The sequence below is a fragment of the Cinclus cinclus genome, chromosome 13, assembly GCF_963662255.1.
Source record: "Cinclus cinclus chromosome 13, bCinCin1.1, whole genome shotgun sequence".
Classification (NCBI taxonomy): domain Eukaryota; kingdom Metazoa; phylum Chordata; class Aves; order Passeriformes; family Cinclidae; genus Cinclus; species Cinclus cinclus.
This window is the reverse complement of record NC_085058.1, coordinates 3,684,049-3,701,140: the sequence shown is the minus strand read 5'-3', so window position 1 is coordinate 3,701,140 and position 17,092 is coordinate 3,684,049. Positions and strand designations below refer to the sequence as shown.

The window sequence follows — 17,092 nt, the reverse complement described above, 5'->3', positions numbered from 1 at the left end:
GCGTTGGATTTGTTACACAAAAATCACCACCCAGCAACACTGACAGCACTGCTGGGAATTACACATCATCAGCATCCCAGTGTTGAGCAGATGCTATTCCAAGGAATCCACTGAAATTCCTTTAAAACGGGCTTAATTCATATGAATTTCACATCACAGAGACGTAGCCATGTACCGGAGCAGCATCTCCACTCGTACCAAACATGCAACAAATATACCTCACCTTTCACTAACAGATGCAATAACTAACTTATTGGACAAATTTCCATTGCTAAATACTCTCAAAAATATTTTAACTGTCCATCACAGCTGTGCTTTTCCACAGCATAAAGAGTTTACTTGTGTTACAGCTTGCCAATTCAGTTAAAATAAAGCTTTTTACATTCACATTAAGACACGACTCAGACGATGTAGTGAGGTTTTACCTGAGTAATTGTAATTGGGGATTCTCTATGACACCTGATACGTTTATTATTATTGTTGTTGTTATATGTAATTATGAAAACCTATGACACCAGCAATGCAGCTCTGGTTTTGTGTATATGTATACAGATATATTGCTATTACATAACAATATTATTAGAAGACACATTATATAAATTTGGACTGCTTTGAGTCACCAGCAATGCATATTGGGGTGTGTGTGTATATATGTCATTGCATTATTATTACATATATTATTATGGCAGATATTATAATATATATATTATTTTGTATGTGACACCTGCAATGCAGATTAGGGTGTGTATTCATATAATTAATACACGTATCAGTATTATATGAGATATTAATGTACTTTTTTATTCTTACTATAGGAGATACTAGCATATATTATCATATGAGTTGTTGTTGCTGTTATTGATTTGATTTTGATGACACCTGCAATGCAGATTTCTACCTGCTTGAATATGAAGTGCCCCAAAACTTCCAAAATCCCATCACGTGTTTTCCTCTAGCGCAACTAAAATGAACCTCTCGTTATAATTTTCCCTGGATAGCACATCCTGGTGCTGGCCATCACCCACAAGCAGCAGCGAGGCTTTTGCAGGCTGATTGTGTGCACTCATCCCCTCCTGATGAACAGCTCCGCCGAAAAGCGCGGAGCAGGGGAAATCGAGCGATCTGGAACGCGACGGACAAAACAAAGAGACGGCAACGAAACGCCAGAAAACAACTCCCGGGTCAGGTTTGGCAGTGGGCTGGGATTAGACTGCGAATCCTGGCTTAAGGAAAGCTCCAGCATGAATTTCCTGACTAAGGTAAAAAAGCCTGGCTCAAATTTATGACCTGCTGGCAAGGCTACCTCTATCTCAGAGGCCTCCAAATACCAGGAACACTCTGGCCCAGAAATGCAGAGTTCAGCCTAATAATTCAAACACATTCCTCTGAGCATCGCCAGCTCCTCGGCCGTAGCCTTGGAGATAAAGACAAACTCCGATGTTTCCAACTCCACATTTTTCAGAGCCTTAAACTAAACCAGAAAAGTGTATTTCCAAAGTTTGCAAAGTGGATATGAGCCTTGTAGAGAAGGTTGTTTTAAGGAGACAACACCAAATCTTCCCCATCTCTATCAGATGGAGACCATTCTACCTGTATTTGCTAAACAACAAAAAATATTGCATTTTCTGCTCTCCAGGACTATATTCCAAATCTCCTTAATTAAAGGGTAATTCAGTTTGTAGATAAGGAAGAAAACACTCAACTGAACCCCACAATTTCCCACAGGACAGACTCAGGACTGCTCCTTACACCAACAGAATGTACGTAGAATATTTGGAATCCTGAGAGAGCACTAATTCTTCAAAAAGGGATTTTGTGTTATGAAATCTGCTTTGTCTCTTTTTCTTTTGTTTCTTCATTTATTTATTTTCTATTTCTTCTCCAAGCATGTCAGATGCTTTGCTGAAGTCTGGATCTGCTCTGCTTTGGAAAGCACTCAAGCAGCAAATATTTGGGAGACAGCTCCCAACCCATTAAACCAAAACTTTGCTCCCCAAACCTGTCGTTTCTCAAAAAAAAAAATAAAAAATTTCCTCAATGATAAAGCAAATTAAGTCTACTTTATCCTCATGTTGGACATGAACATTTTTATCCAGCTGCTTTCCTTCTCCTTTTGTCATCCTTCACAGAGATCCTTGGCCAAGATTTTTCTCCCAGTTAAAAGCCTTAAGTAAATCTGCCCATTTTGGGACAATCAGTAAATCTTTGCTCTCTACCACAAAGTCAGTGCACAAGAATCACGTTCTTTTGTTCTTGTTTCCTCCTTTCAAATGAGAATAGCGTGGATCTGGAGAACACCGACAAAGAAAATTTAGATTTTAAAACAATTACATTACGTGCAAAAATTGCTCAATTTTTCCTTTTTCAAATATATATATGCGTATGTAAGTTCTACAGCTATAAATAATGTTTTTCATAACTGCCAACAAACCCGATTTGTCTTGTGCTATGCTAAGTTTTTAATTATTTTGACTCTTAAACAATATTGTAGCATCTTTTCCTCTATTCATGTTTTCCTTATATTGATAGTGAAGCTGACCCCAAAAACACCCATTCAGACTTATTACACGAAGATTGTGCCAATTTAGGAGATCCCTGAGCTTCAGTTGCCTGCAAGTGGTGGGTCTAGCAGGCAAATCTCATCCTGCCCTGCATCATGTCCTCCCAGGACTGGGATGAGGATGAGGTGAAGCCTTCGTCTCTGCTGGACAGGAGGAAGACCTCGCTCTCCGTGGCTCTTCACTCCAAAACAGGAGGTGCTTGCCTTCAGCTCAAGGCTTCACAGGAGCAGAGAGTGATGGTGAGACACCCAAGGAGACAGAGCTTTGTTAACTCGCTGATGCAAAACGGACATAATTTGGATTTTGTACTTTACATGTTGAAAATAAATGATCTACAAAAGGTTTCCACCGTTTTAAACTCTTCAGATTCTGCTTGTCCTTTCATCTTCCCTATCGCAGCCTCTGCCCAGAGAAGTCCAAATCCCCAATCACAGTGACAAAGCCAAAGGCTCAACTGTCTGGCACAACGTTTATCCCTCATCCATCTTAATTAAGGGAATAGAAGGGAGCCGCAATCTGCTGCTGCAGTTAAGGCAGATCCCTTCTGCAAACACGGCAAACAATGATTTTATTTGCCTACCCTGAACTGCAGCCGTGAGCTCCTGCCAGACTTGTGCAACGTGGGATTGGGAGAGGATTGTTCCGCCGCCCTCCGCCGAGCTTTACCTTAACCTCCACGCAATATTTAACCTTAAACAGCAAACAGATGGGAGCAGCTCCCTGCCCCTGCCTCCCTGAAATGCCTTAACTTCTTTTAACTGATTCCTCTTGGATTTGGCAAAGCCATTGGGGCACGGGAACAGATTGTCCAGAGAGGCAGTGGAGCCTCCCTCACTGGAGATATTCCAATAGAGATCTTGTCTGGACACAGTCCTGTGCCCTGTGCTCTGTGCTCTGGAATGGTGCTGCCTGAGTAGGGAGGTGGGAACAGGTGACCACTGTGGTCCCTTCCATAACTAACCACACTTGCTCTGTCTCCCCACCCTATACAATAAGTGACAATAACAACATCTTGTTACAAACAGCAATTCCTGCCCTATAAATAAGAAGGGGGGACCCCTCTCCATTGTAGACATGGAGGACTGAGTCAGAAAATTTTATCTGCTCCCTTGGAGCTCAGGAGGACACTGTCATTGAGCAGTCAGAAGAAGGACTTGCTCCTGGGGCAGCAAACCCAAATGCCTTCCCAGAGGTGTTTAGGGGACAGCACTCATATTCCGGGCCCAGAAAAGCCACAAGGATGACAGAAACCATTAAAAAGCCCAAATTTGTCAGCTGATACCACCAGAGCTACCACGTTGTCCTACAAAGGCTCCTTGTTCCCAGGCTCTTCTGTTCCCCACCAAGGGCTGCAGCACAGCACTCACCTGGCATCCACCCAGCACCCAGCCCAGAGTGTCAATTCCAATACAGGCTACCCAGGCACAAGAAAAGTCTCAGTAAATGAGCCCGCCCCACCTCCAAAAAAAAATAAATAATAAAAAAATTATTTTGACAGGGAGAAGGAGGGGAGGAAACAAAATCCCTACTAAGGCATTAACTTCTCACTCCATGACTAGAAAAACTCAGCGCTGTATTTACTATGTACATTAGGGATAAAAAGTCCTTGTCTTGGTTATTAAGTCTTCATGGAAGCCTTATTCAACAGCAGCACGATATTTGATCAAAAAACATTATTTATCGAAGTGCTACACTATAATTACAGCATTTGATAAATAGAGAGGAAAAGTTAAAAAGAAAGTGTCAGAAAATGGGCACTTCCTTCATGTTTGTTTTGTTAAATGTGCACCTTGACACTCCAGTTTTACCAAAAAAGCTGAATACAAACCCAAGTAACAGACACACAGGTGGAATAAGACAGAGAAAGATAATTTTTAAATGGTATTGAGAAAGTGAATTGTTCTCTAATTCCATATAATGCTGAGCATCATCTGGATTGGCATGAACACGTGGTCCCTGCCAGGGTCAGATTCGGGGTTATATTGTTTAGATACATAAATATTTATAGAATCTGGATGGCCAGAGATCCTGATACTTAGGGGTCCATAAAGTCTGCCTATCTAGAGGTCCGTAAAGTCAGGATATCTTGCAAGGTGAGCACTCCACCCAACAAGGGCAGGGTTTATTTGGCATTTCCCTCCTGGAAACAAAATAGCTCCTAATTCTTAAGGGTGGAGAAAGAGCAGCTTCATCTAAACCTGCTTTAATAACAAATCCATCTCCCTACTGTCATCTCAGTGCAGAAACACCAATTTTTGTCATTCAAGTGCAATAATCTGGACTTTGGAATAATGAAATATTTGTTGGAGATAGCACATAATGAAAAATATTAACAATATTAGACCCAGGCACTGATACAGCCCATCTGGATATGGCAGGAAGAGTCTACAGTAAAAATATTGAATAATTCAGAAATAGAGATGAAAACGACGCTATGCGACACAGAACCTGAAACTGCAAAACCTCTCCAGCTGAAGAATCCCAACATTTTGCAAGTGCTGGTGAAAAGCAGTTGGTGCCTGAGCCTTGCTGTGGGAGTCCTTTGTGTTAGGCCTGCACAAATTCTTCCCACATTAGGCATCAGCTGGATAATCTCTGTGTGCTGCTCTCTCTCTAACCTCTCCAGGCACTGGAGAGGCAAGAATGCAGAGGGAAAAAATCCTGGCTGCTGCATTCACACCTACCCCAAACTCAGATGGCAGAGTGGTGATAATTGCACATATCATAGGTTAAAAATGATCTAAAGTGAATAGTGAGCAGAAAAATAAATCTACTCTCTACCCCTCATATAAATCCATTTTTTGGATATAAAACTTTTAGAGCCACACTATTTACTTAAAATTACTAACAATCAGTTACCCAATTACTTAAAAATCAGTATACTAGAAATTGAACATTATGAACTGAATCAGAGAATCTGTTTCTTTTGTTAAATCCATTTTAATAGAATTTGGTTACCTCCCATTAATACCGTTCCAAGTAGGGGGTAAAAATGTAAATATACTTAAAATTTATTTCCCATTACTACTGTTTCAAGGCAGAATAAGGAAAAAAATGGAATAGAGTCAAAGTTTACACCCCATGCATTGTTCTGGGTAAAAATACAAATATGGTCTGTTTGCAAATGTCATTTCTCACAGGCAAATAATGGTACCCTAATTCCTATATGAATCAAGTGTCCCCTTATCCTGGTTCCAGAGTACAGGAGTTAAGAGTGTGGGGTCTGCCAGTGGAGCTGGGTCCTACCTACACTAACTCCAGGTCCAGCACACACAGGAGCAGCAGTGGAAGCCATGTGCACAAGGAGCTTTGCCCCCCCCCATGTTGTCCAGTGCTACCCAAATCTACTGGAAGTCCAGGACACGCCTGATCATTGCAGTTAATTGATTTTTTTAAACTCGACTCAATGGCTCTTTGTTTGGCTCTGGAAACGTTCAGCACCCACTGCAATTCCAGCCGCGTGGAGTCGTTCTGCTCACACCTTGCAGGGCCTCAGCTCCAGCTGCCACGGCTGAATTCAGCTAGGAGGATCCTGTGCATAAGCACAAAATCCTGGAAAATAACATTCAACATCTTCTAGATGCTGCCTGCATTTCCCTCTAACAACCCCATAATCAGGATTAAAGAGATAAGAAAAAAATAAAGGCTTTCAGCTTCTCAGGCCTTCAGGTGGCAACTCTGACCTCAAACACAAAAGCAAAACACACACATTGCACAATATTGCTCCAGAAACCAAAAAGCAACTCCAGCTGCTGTTCCTAAGGTTCCTGTGCAAACTACCACCATTGGGAATGAAAACAGCAGGGCCAAGTCTACAGAAAGCTCTGCAGTTCTTTCCAAAGCAGTTCAAGCAATCAATTCATTTTGTATTTTTTTTTTCTGGCAGAGAGGCTGCAGATGCATTTCAGCTGTGAAGGGCAGCAGCAGCTCCCCTTGGCCACCGCCTGTGCTCCGAGGCCTCTCCTAGGAACACAGCTCTTGGCTTTTTTTTTTTTTTTTTTTTTTTTTTTTTTTTTTTTAAGCAACTGAGAGATCCCCACTGGGATGTTTGAAAAGGCAAATAAACAGCTGCTCAGACAGCACATATGCTGTGTGTAGCTGCAATGGCTGTACTCTTCCATGATAAATGAGATGCTGAGAAAGGGACCGATGGTAAAATAATCTGGTGCAGACTCCTTTAGACCAACGCTCATTCAATACCTGTCTGAGGACCTTTGGCCATACCTAAAACCAGGGAGGAATTTCAAATTAGCAAGATGTAATAAATTAACTTGCATTCAGGGCTCCACAGAAAGCGGAAGCATGGTTCAGGAGGATGGAGGAGGATGCTCACAGACTGTACCAGGTACCAGGACAAGGTGATGAACCCATCCACATCTCACCTCGAAGGGCTACAGTCCATAAAAACAAGCTGGAATTCCAACATAAAGTTCATCTGGATGTTTCTAGCTAATCTAATTAAAGAGAAAACAGGATTTTAAAACACCATTCCAAGTTCACATCAACAAGTTCCCTAGGTCTGGGATGAAATATCCCCGCAGGGATAAAGCACAGATCTCAAGTAGAGCACAAATTCAATCATGGCATGATTTGGATTAGAACAGAACTTCAAAGGTCATCTAATCCAACAACCTTCCACTACATCTGGTTGTACAACCTCTCCAACCTAACCCTGAATGCTTCCAGAGATGGGGCAGGCACATCTTTTCCAGTGTGAAGAAATTTTTTCCAACCTAAACCTCCCCTGGCACATCTTGAGGCCATTTCCTCTTGATGTCTCCCTTGTTCCCTGGGAGCAGAGCCTGACCTCCATCTGGCTGCCCCCTCCTCCCTGAGCCTCCTTCTCTCCAGGCTGAGGCTCCCCCAGCTCCCTCAGAATCTTGTTGACATGTGGCACTCTGGGTTCCTGATGGAGCATCATGCTGCGTAGAAGTTTTCACCTCAAGTGTTGCATGGAATCAATCAGAAACAGAATGGAAGTGCAGCACATGGAACTTCACAAAATCATGGATTTTGAGAAGCTCAGTCTTGAAATTAGGAGAGCCAGAGTGCAAAATTTTCGTAAACTCAGCTCTGCTGAAGAATCAAGTACTTATAGAGCAAAATGTGCTTTGTAAGAAAATTGGGGGAAACTGAGGAAAAATATAAAGAAAATCACATGTTTAAAAAAAATTGAATCCTGTTATTGGACAAATTAGTATGGTATTTAAGGAATATCATTTATGACAAATAATATATAAACATGCAAATATTTTAAAGTATCATTTATCATCAAAAGGAGCATATTGCAACCATTCCAAGGAGCACCACTAGAACAAAATTTTCCTATTAAATCCCAGCAGAGGAAAAATAAAATCCATAGGATTTACATCAAATACACTTTAAAAGGACACACCTGGTCTCAGTACACACCTTAAACTATCTGCAACTAGTGAATGATGTCACCGTGTTTAGAGGGTAGTAACAGCTTGTCTTGACATCTGTCCCCAACAGTACAATTTGGACAAGACTCAGGAATCTCATGCAACAACAACAACAACAACAACAAAATCCCAAACAATAGCCCGAAGCAGTTCAAGAAAGATAAATTAATTAGGAAAACAGAGAAGCTACAGAAAAAAAACTTAATTTTGCTCCACTTCCGCTCCTGCTGTGTGAGCATGACAGCAAAGGTATTCCCAGGAACAGGAGGTTCCATGCACTTGTCCTGCCACAGACACTTTTCAAGCTGACAAAGAGATCAGTGGGTCCAAGTGAGCTGTTGGGTTACTCCACTTGCTAAACCAGAAGCTGCAGCACAAAGAGCTGTGTCACCGCCTCTGACAGACAAACCTGAGCTGAACACAATCTGATCTTAAATACGCAAAGGGAATGCAGAAGGTGTCTGGAGGAGAGAAGAACAAAGGAAAAGAAGAAAATTCCCCAAAAGTTTGGCATCTAAACTTCCAGAGTTTATTCGATTTATTTCAACCACAATTCAAAAGGTCAAATCTGCAAACGTTTTGCAGAGTAATGCAACCCAAAGCTCTGCTCTGAAGATCCTTCTCTTCAGAAATTCTAGGAAGAGAAGGAAAAGCAGAAATACAGCCACTTTATCTTCCAGGCTGCCTGATTTGTGACTATTTGGGACTGGTGCTGGCAGAGCAGAAGAAATTCTGAATTACCCCCACTTTTTCTAAGAGGCCTGGAAGCAGACAAAGCACAACAGCAGCCATCCAGCTGCCAGAGTGAAGGAACGCAAACTTCTGTTCCAACAGCAGAAAAATATAACAGATACGATTCAGGATTTTTTTTCCCTCTAAAACAGCTGCAGATCTTGTGAAAGGAAAACAAAAGACTGACTGGAGTGCATCCCTGCCCTCCACCTCATCCCAACACACACAACTCGCCAGACACTGGGGCTTTGAGCAACCTCATCTAATGGAAAGAGAATCAAGGAGAGGAACTACAAAGGTGCTTTTTAAAGGAAAGGAATATTAAATATTAGGAAGGAATTCTTCTCTGGGATGGTGGGGAGGCCCTGGCACAGGCTGCCCAGAGAAGCTCCAAGCCCCATTCCTGGAAATGTTCCGGGCCAGGTTGGATGGGGCTTGGATAATGGAAGGTGTTGCAGGGGTGGATTGGGATGATCCCTTCTACCCCAAACCATTCTGTGAATGGTCCCCAGAAGAATTAAGTGGACACCAACAGATCAGGATTCCCAGCAAACCATTTGTGATGCCTCTCTCCAGCCAAGAGCCAAGCAAGTAGACAACCTATTTCTGAGAAAAGTAGAATCTAAGAAAAGAACCAATTCCCCAAACTTCCTTCTACCTTCCCATTCATGGAGATCTCTCTTCTCCACCTCCGGAAATCTAAACTAGACAGAGATGCTCTCTCTGATGCTGCTAAAGAGAACTATAAAATTACCTTGGTCCAACATAATTTATTAAGCAATGTATCAAAAACTAAAGAACATGGAAGTGTTTCAAATAAATAACAGGATTGCAGGTGGAATAACAGGCCTGGAGGTGGAATGCAATAGTCTTCATACCAGTTTTCTGAAATTAATGTGGTCACCAATGTGAGTCACCACAGTAACCACCATTAATTGCAAATGAGAGGGGAAAGGGGAAAGGGGAGAGGGGAGAGGGGAGAGTTTGTTTGATTTCTTCCCCAGCTCAAAGAAGCTGAGAGCACAGAAACTCCATAAATACAACATTATCAATACATTGTGTGCAATGAATTCTCTTTTCGATATACTAAAAAATTGCTACTGATCACTCTCTTTTCCCACTGAGAAACCACTGAGACAAACCAGCATTAAGAAATATTTGAGTGAAAACAAAAGTATTAACAAGTTTGGCAGCAAGCCATCTGCTCTACTTTTATTTTTATCCTCTTGTTTTTTGGAAGCAGGTAGGATTCTATAGGTGGAAACACAACCTTCTGTCATTGCTAACGCCGTTGTCACTTTATCATCAGTATTTAGCAGAAAACCCCAGAGTGTCACAATAAAAGCCCAGCTACTCACGTTTGGGTTTTTTTTCACCGTTAAAACATTTCCACGCTACTATCATTTCCATCTTACCTCAAGCACTGGGCCAGCTCCAAGAATAATCTGTTCTACTCCACTGGCAAATCCCTTCTGGCTGAGGGCGGTGAGGTGATGAATCAGAAAGTTGGTGCTCTGTGTCTTTCCCGAGCCGCTCTCTCCTGAAATCACGATGCACTGGTTCCTCTTCCTCTGGAGCATAGCATGGTAAGCCACATCTGCCACAGCGTAAATGTGAGGCTCCAGCTTCCCCAGCTGATGGTTATCGTACATCTTGACATACTTGGGGTTATAAATAGGTAGGAACTTGAAGGGATTAATAACAATGAGGATGCTGCCAACGTAGGTGTAGATTTTTTCCTGCTTGAAGCGGTTTCTGAGATTTTCCAGGAGCGTTTTCTCGTTCAGGTCTGGCAGACCACACAAGTCATCGTAGTCCTTCTGCTGGGGCTGGGGGAGGAAGCCCCGCTCCACCATCCTGCGCCGCTCCTCTGTCACCCGCAGCCAGGACTGGAGGCTCCCGTAGTGGATAGAGCCATCCAGGTTCTTCTCGCGCAGCAGGAAGCGATAATCCTCGCCGCTGGTGCGGTTCTCCAGCGCCATGCGTGGCCACAGCATCATGCGCTGCACCGGGCAGTCCGTGGGGTTGAGGATCCACTCCTCCCCTCCAAACTCCTTCACTTCGGCCAACACGTAACATTTTGTTTTCTCGAGCTGGAGTTTGTTGATGAGCGAGTCGATCACTTCAGCAGCCGTGGACGTTTTCCTGGCGGTGATGGGGCAGTAGATCGTCCCCTCTGCAATGCTCCCGGGGTAGATGTGCAGCGTGTACTCGCTATCCTCAAAGCGTCGTCTGCCTCCAACATCATTTACACTCATATTGGATCCTTTCCCATCAGTCCCTGTGCTGCATAGTCAGGACTGCGCTGTATTTTGTCAGGTCGTCATGTTAGCAAGGCTGAAAAAAAAATAAAAACAAATCCAGGTTAGGTGTTATCCTACAAACACCCCAAAGCTGTAGCAGATAAAGGTATTCAACACCCAAACACTACACACACAACACAGGCTCCCCCTGCTCAGATGTTGCTCCCACAGCACCTCAAGCTTTTACTAATTTTGACCCCAATCTGAGATATCAGAAATACCCTCTGATTTTCAGTGAAAATTTGGTGAGCAACACACCAAACAACTACCTGAATCAATCTCGTGGCTGCAGCCACAATCTCATCAGCAGCCACAAATTCTAGCTGCTAAAACAAAATAACCACCACCTTCCCCTGCACACCTGCCCTTGCCACAGATAAATTTTTTCACGGTCCTGCAGCAGTGAAGAGGAAATAAACTCCTTTCCTTCCTGTCCAGGAAAATTTGAACCCATGATGATTTAATCAGCAGCACTTTTTCCCCTACCAAGTCACCCTTTTTCAGAGATGGATATGAATTATTGAAACCAACTCCTTTGTAGACTGCACTTTTTATTTCTATTGTACTGCTTGAAACCAAACAAACCCATATCTCTGGCACTGAAATATCAAATGTGCAGCTGATTTCTCAAACTTCACCACTACAAGTAGATAACACACCACCAGCAGCCCCAAATAAAAGCAAATACAGAGTTATAGGGCCCCAGCTCTCCACCAGTTCTAACAAACTCCAAACTGCCCGGGGAAGATGTTAAGAGTTACTCTAATAGAAAGACAAAAATGAACTGGGGAGAAAAGCAGGACTCTCAGAGCCAGGATCTGGGCAATCAGGTGGCACTGACAATTTACACAGATTAAAGTTTACACGATGCACATTCTAATGTTATTTGTAACGTTGAGCTTTTTTTTGAGCATTGCCCCACTGGAGCAAGACCTCACAACTATGACAGTTCCCTTAAGGAATCAACAAAGTGCTCAAGAAGGGTCAAAAAACATGAAGTCAAAACCCACAATAGGTTTAGGGAACTTCAGAAGAGTATTCAGTGAAAGCATTTCACCAGTCACCCTGCTCCTGCAGTCTCTCCCAAGTTTCCAGATTAAGGACCTTCAGTCCTAGTATACAGCCACCCTCATCTTCTTCATCCACTCCAAGGCTGGGATTTGGAGAATTGCTTAACTTCTGAGGCCCTCAAATGAACAGCACTATTTTATGCTGCATTGTTTCTTGCTCCAGTATCTCATTAAGTATATTATCCCCAGCCACGTGCACTTCAAAGCACAGAAATTAATATGTCCCAGTGAAATACATCTGGCAGGGATTCACGGCACATTGCTTGGTAGTGGGACATACGTTATGCACTGGGAAACATTCCAGCTGCTCTCCTATGGCTTTACTACAGGCACAGATGCAACAGGGATGATGTCAGGGAAGTGCTGGGTTGGGCTTGCTTTGTGTAGCTCTGCAACTCCAGCATCAACCTTTCATCAAGAAGGGGGAAGAAAACCCCCACTATACTTAAGCTCGCTAATTCCTCACCCAGATTTTACTTCAAAGCTCAGGCCAAAAGGGCTGGCTATTTTTACTGACGTTATCAGAGCATATCCAGGACTGCTGACTCACGTGAGAAGTGCAAACAGGACTTTAAGTCAGGTACCCTGAGCAAACTGACTTTGCCTCCTCCCTCTTGCACACTCAATAAATACACTATAAGGAACTAGGCCACTCCACCCCACCCTCTCAAACGTCTCTAGAGATGTTTATTCTGCATGGAACAACAAACACCTGTGCCTTCTGCATCCAAACAACTTGAATCCATCAGGGCTGCAAGCCAAGTGTGAACCCCATGGAGATGCTAAAAGCCTCAACAACTCTAGGGATGTAGAAGAGCCAAGTCCTCCCTGTGAAACCACTCAAAGACCAGAAGTTTCCAAGCTGAGAAAGCAAAGGGGTCTTAAATCGAGCCTTGTAAATCCCAGGGGCTCCACGGGGTTTACTGGTAACAATCCCAAACATGGCTCAGCATGCTGAGGGAGGTCAAAGCAAGGTTAATGAAGTTAATTGGTCGTGGTCTCCCATGCCCTGCTGCACATGAGCCTGGCCCTGGCTCAGCATCCAACACACCTTGTGCACGCAGTCAGCTTTTCTGAAGCATTTTGGAGAAAATAATGCAATGAAATGCCCATCCTAAGGTAACTGGCATATGTCAGGGAGAAAGGTTCTCCTAATAGCATCGTTCCAGCAGGCTGTTGTATTAGCTATCATATGACTTGAAATATTAGTATTTTTGCATTTAGACATATAAAATTAGATGGGAATGTGAAAAGAATGACACAAGGTTTGTATTTTGCCACCCCTTAATACTTGCTCTATGCACTATTTTAATTCAAGGCGTTTCGAGTCGCTACAGGCTTACATTTACAGGTAAACATATAAAAATGATGCTACACTTCAGTCATTTATACATTTTGCCTATTGCAAACTCCTGGGAACACTCTGGTCAAAAATTCATGGACTCTGTGTGCCTGTGAAAGGAAACATTTATGGCATTTTAAGTCAACACAGAATCATGGAATGGTGCGAGTCAGAAGAGGTTTTAGAGCTCATCTCATCCCACCCCACCAGGGGCTGGGAAACCTTCCACTAGCCCAGGGTGCTCCAAGGCCCATCCAACCTGGCCTGGAACACTTCAAGGGATCCAGGGGCAGCCACAGCTGCCCTGGAGGACCTGTGCCAGGGCCTGGGCATCCTTCCAGCCAGGAATTCCTTCCCGATATCCCATCTAACCCTGTCCTCTGGCAATGGGAAGCCATTCCCTCATGTCCTCTCCCTCCCTCCCTTGTCCTCAGTCCCTCTCCCTGGAGCCCCTTTAGGCACTGGCAGGAGCTCTGAGATTTCCCTGGGCCCTTCTCCAGGTGAACACCCCTAGCTCTCCCAGCCTGGCTCCAGAGCAGAGGGGATCCAGTCTTCTGACCATATATTTTCAGCCTAATATTTTCTCTATCCTTTTACATTTCCTATGTCTGAATGAAGATTCTTCTCAAATTAATCCAGAATGCTGACTTGGCTCAATTTTACTACACAAACATAATTTTATTTTCAACATAAAAAAGCACAATCTGCAAACATGGTTACAAATTAATTGTATTACTTGGGTTCTCCTACATAACAAAATCAATTACTACTTCCAGGGAGAAGGTTCAGATGGCCCTGATAAAACTGACAATAATAACCTGATTATTAACAGGTTGAGAGAAAAAGACTAAAACTTTGATTGCCAATTAGGCTTTGTACATACTCTAAACAAGTAAATAGTGGTTGATTTCTGCTTTTTATGTGATCTTTTGCTATATGATCACAGTTTAATACACATTCAAAAAGACCAGCCTCAATATGTTCATTTTCAGGGATGTTAGCAGCACGTGGCAAAAATCCAAAACAAACTCTCCACTGGAAGCATCCGAACTCGGCATAAATAATCTGTGACAGCTAAAGCCTGAAATCATGTGCAGAGTTTGCCAAATACCGAATGATTTGGAAAAAAACAGGGATCAGTGTCAGCATTGAGGCTGCTGAAGGGGCAATTCTGGAAGCAAAGTTCACTAAGTTTATTATAACATCCCCTAATCTGGCAAGGGACTACAGAAACAGGGAGACTTTCTCCCCTTTCCCAATCCTCAGGATTCAGTTCTCAGTACAGCCTGGATTTATCCATCCACGGGCACCTCCCAACACACAACGTGCAGGGCAATAATTCCTGGTATAGATAGACTTGTAAAATCTGAAGAAGCTGCCAATCTAAACACACTTCACTGTTTCATGTGAATCTATGGGCACAAGAGCTCCCTGGATGTTTCTCCCATGGCAGCCAACAGCCTCGTACTGCTGGTACCCCAAATAACACCTTGGTGATATCAAAACTGACACCACATCAACACATCTGTGCCAGCTACACACAGGAGCAATACCCAGGTGGAAGCTCAATGTCTTGGTTATCATGGCACCATTTCACATGTTGGTTCCTTGCAGAATCTACATAACACTTCACCCTCTCCTTTTTTCGTCTTCCTTTTCCATGCTCCCTGTATTTTTCTCTTCCCACTGTTTGCTGATGGGTGAGAAACATAATCATTGTCACTTAATTACCTATGTGGGCCCCTCTCAAAGAGCCTCGTGTGCAAGTGCAGGAGGTGGTGGTACACAAGACACAGATTTATGCACCCACGTATTGGTGTGGGGAAGGTGCGAGGTGCAAAGTTTCTCTAAAATTATTTTCATCCAAAAGAATGAAAGTTCTGTCACAGGAAAAAGCGAGATTTGGAAGCATTACAGAGTTCTTAGAATGGCTTGTTTTGGAAGAGACCTTCAAAAGCCATTGAGTCCAACACTCCTGCAATGAGCAGGGATGTCTTCAACTTGATTTGTAATCACAATTCAAGTTTACTTCTTAAAGGATGATAAGCTTGGATGGGGGGTGGAAATAAAATAACATTTGTACTCAAGGATTGTCCACATACAGAAGAAAGGTCTTTTGGCTGAATTTCAGAGCAGTTTATTTGGACTGAGGCAGCTAAGCAAGATGCCAAAGCAGTGAGACAACTTAAATTAGAAGAGAAAATGAAAGCAGAAGTGGAGACACGTTCCCAGAAGCTCTGCAGCAACACAGGGCCTTGCTGGATCTCACGCCGAGCCAAAACAAAATCCCCACAGGCACCAACAGTGAAGACACACAGGCAATGGCAGCAACATCCCAATGACACATCTGACTGGTTTGGGGATTCTCAAAATTTTCCATTTGGTCCCAATTCCTTTGGAAGAAAGAAATTCTTCTACTTTGCTAAACCTGCTTTGTCTTGCTCAGAGCTCAAGGCAAATGTGAGTGAACCTAAAAATTAGGTGTCCTTTCACTTCCTGCAAAGCCAAGTGATTTTGAGTTAAACCTCCTCCATGTCCCCAATCCAAGTGAGATTTGTAAACTGGCTGCTATTATCAAGAACCATAATAAAAGGAGTGTCAACCCTTGGTCAGTGTCAACCATCCTGCCTCAAGCAGAAGGGTGTATTTCTGAAAGTAAAGATGCCTGTGCAGCCAGAGATGCCTACTCAGCCTCCAAGGGAGATTCCCACAGCACAAAAGAAGCAGTGACACAGCTCACCCTACAGAAATTGTACCCAAAGACCTACAGTTGCCCACACTGGAACTAAAATAGCTTGCAAACGTTCTCTAAGTTGCTCCTGATCTCAACAGCTTCTTTTATGGCCTGAAAATTTAGATACAAGTCATATTACACTGGTTTTCCCTGTGTCTTCCAGTTTTATTCAGCATTTAAGCAACTCTCTCACGTGCTTGTCTGTTCACTTCTGTAGTGAAGGATGACACTTGAGTTTCAGTTTGGCACCTGGGAGCTCCTTGCTGGGCATCAGAGGAGTTTCCTCCTCTCTTTCAGAGATGGGTTTGATTCCCCCATACTTTAATCAGATACTGATATTAAGAAGTCCATGGATACATAAAGTGCTTCAGTGGACAATAATCCCTTCCAGAGTTTGGAATCACCTTGTGTTGAGGTTTTGGTATTTCCTTATGGTATGACAACCACTCAGTGGCTCATCCTTTTCTAGACACTGGGGGTGTGTGAGGATATTGCTATCCATCACATCCTTGCTGATGCATCTCCTATGGAAATTTCTCAGCTTCTACCAGACCCTTCAGCTGAGACAAAATGAAAATGGGAAGGAAAAAAAAACCCAACAACAACCAACCAGCCACAAAAAAACAAACCAAAAACTCAAAAAACCCCCAAATAACATCTAAAGAAAATTGCAAGAAAAGCTGTTGTGAAACTAGTTACTCCTAAAATGTTACAAGCATTTCTGAGAAAGGAGGAACTGAATTAGGACGTGAATAACACAGGATCACTTTTTCTTTCCCTTGCAGTCAAGCCACTTTCTGTGCAGATAATGCATCAGCATCCAAGGAATTAACCTGGGCTATGTAGGGAACAAAGCTCCTGCCTGCATGATTCCTGACTCACCAGCTGGAGATGCTACCAAAGGCACAGATCCAGCATCGGTGGTGC

The 17,092-nt window shown here is 43.1% G+C and overlaps 1 protein-coding gene across 1 annotated transcript in view; it reads right to left on the bottom strand.

Moving 5' to 3' along the window:
- The window catches only part of MYO9A (myosin IXA), a 140,497-nt gene extending 129,139 nt beyond the window's left edge, over positions 1-11,358 (bottom strand). Inside the window, exon 1 of the mRNA XM_062501128.1 lies at positions 10,132-11,358. Within this exon, the coding sequence (XP_062357112.1) occupies positions 10,132-10,974 (843 nt within the window). The 5' untranslated portion in view covers positions 10,975-11,358. The remainder of the gene's footprint in view (positions 1-10,131) is intronic.
- Positions 11,359-17,092: the final 5,734 nt, after the last annotated feature.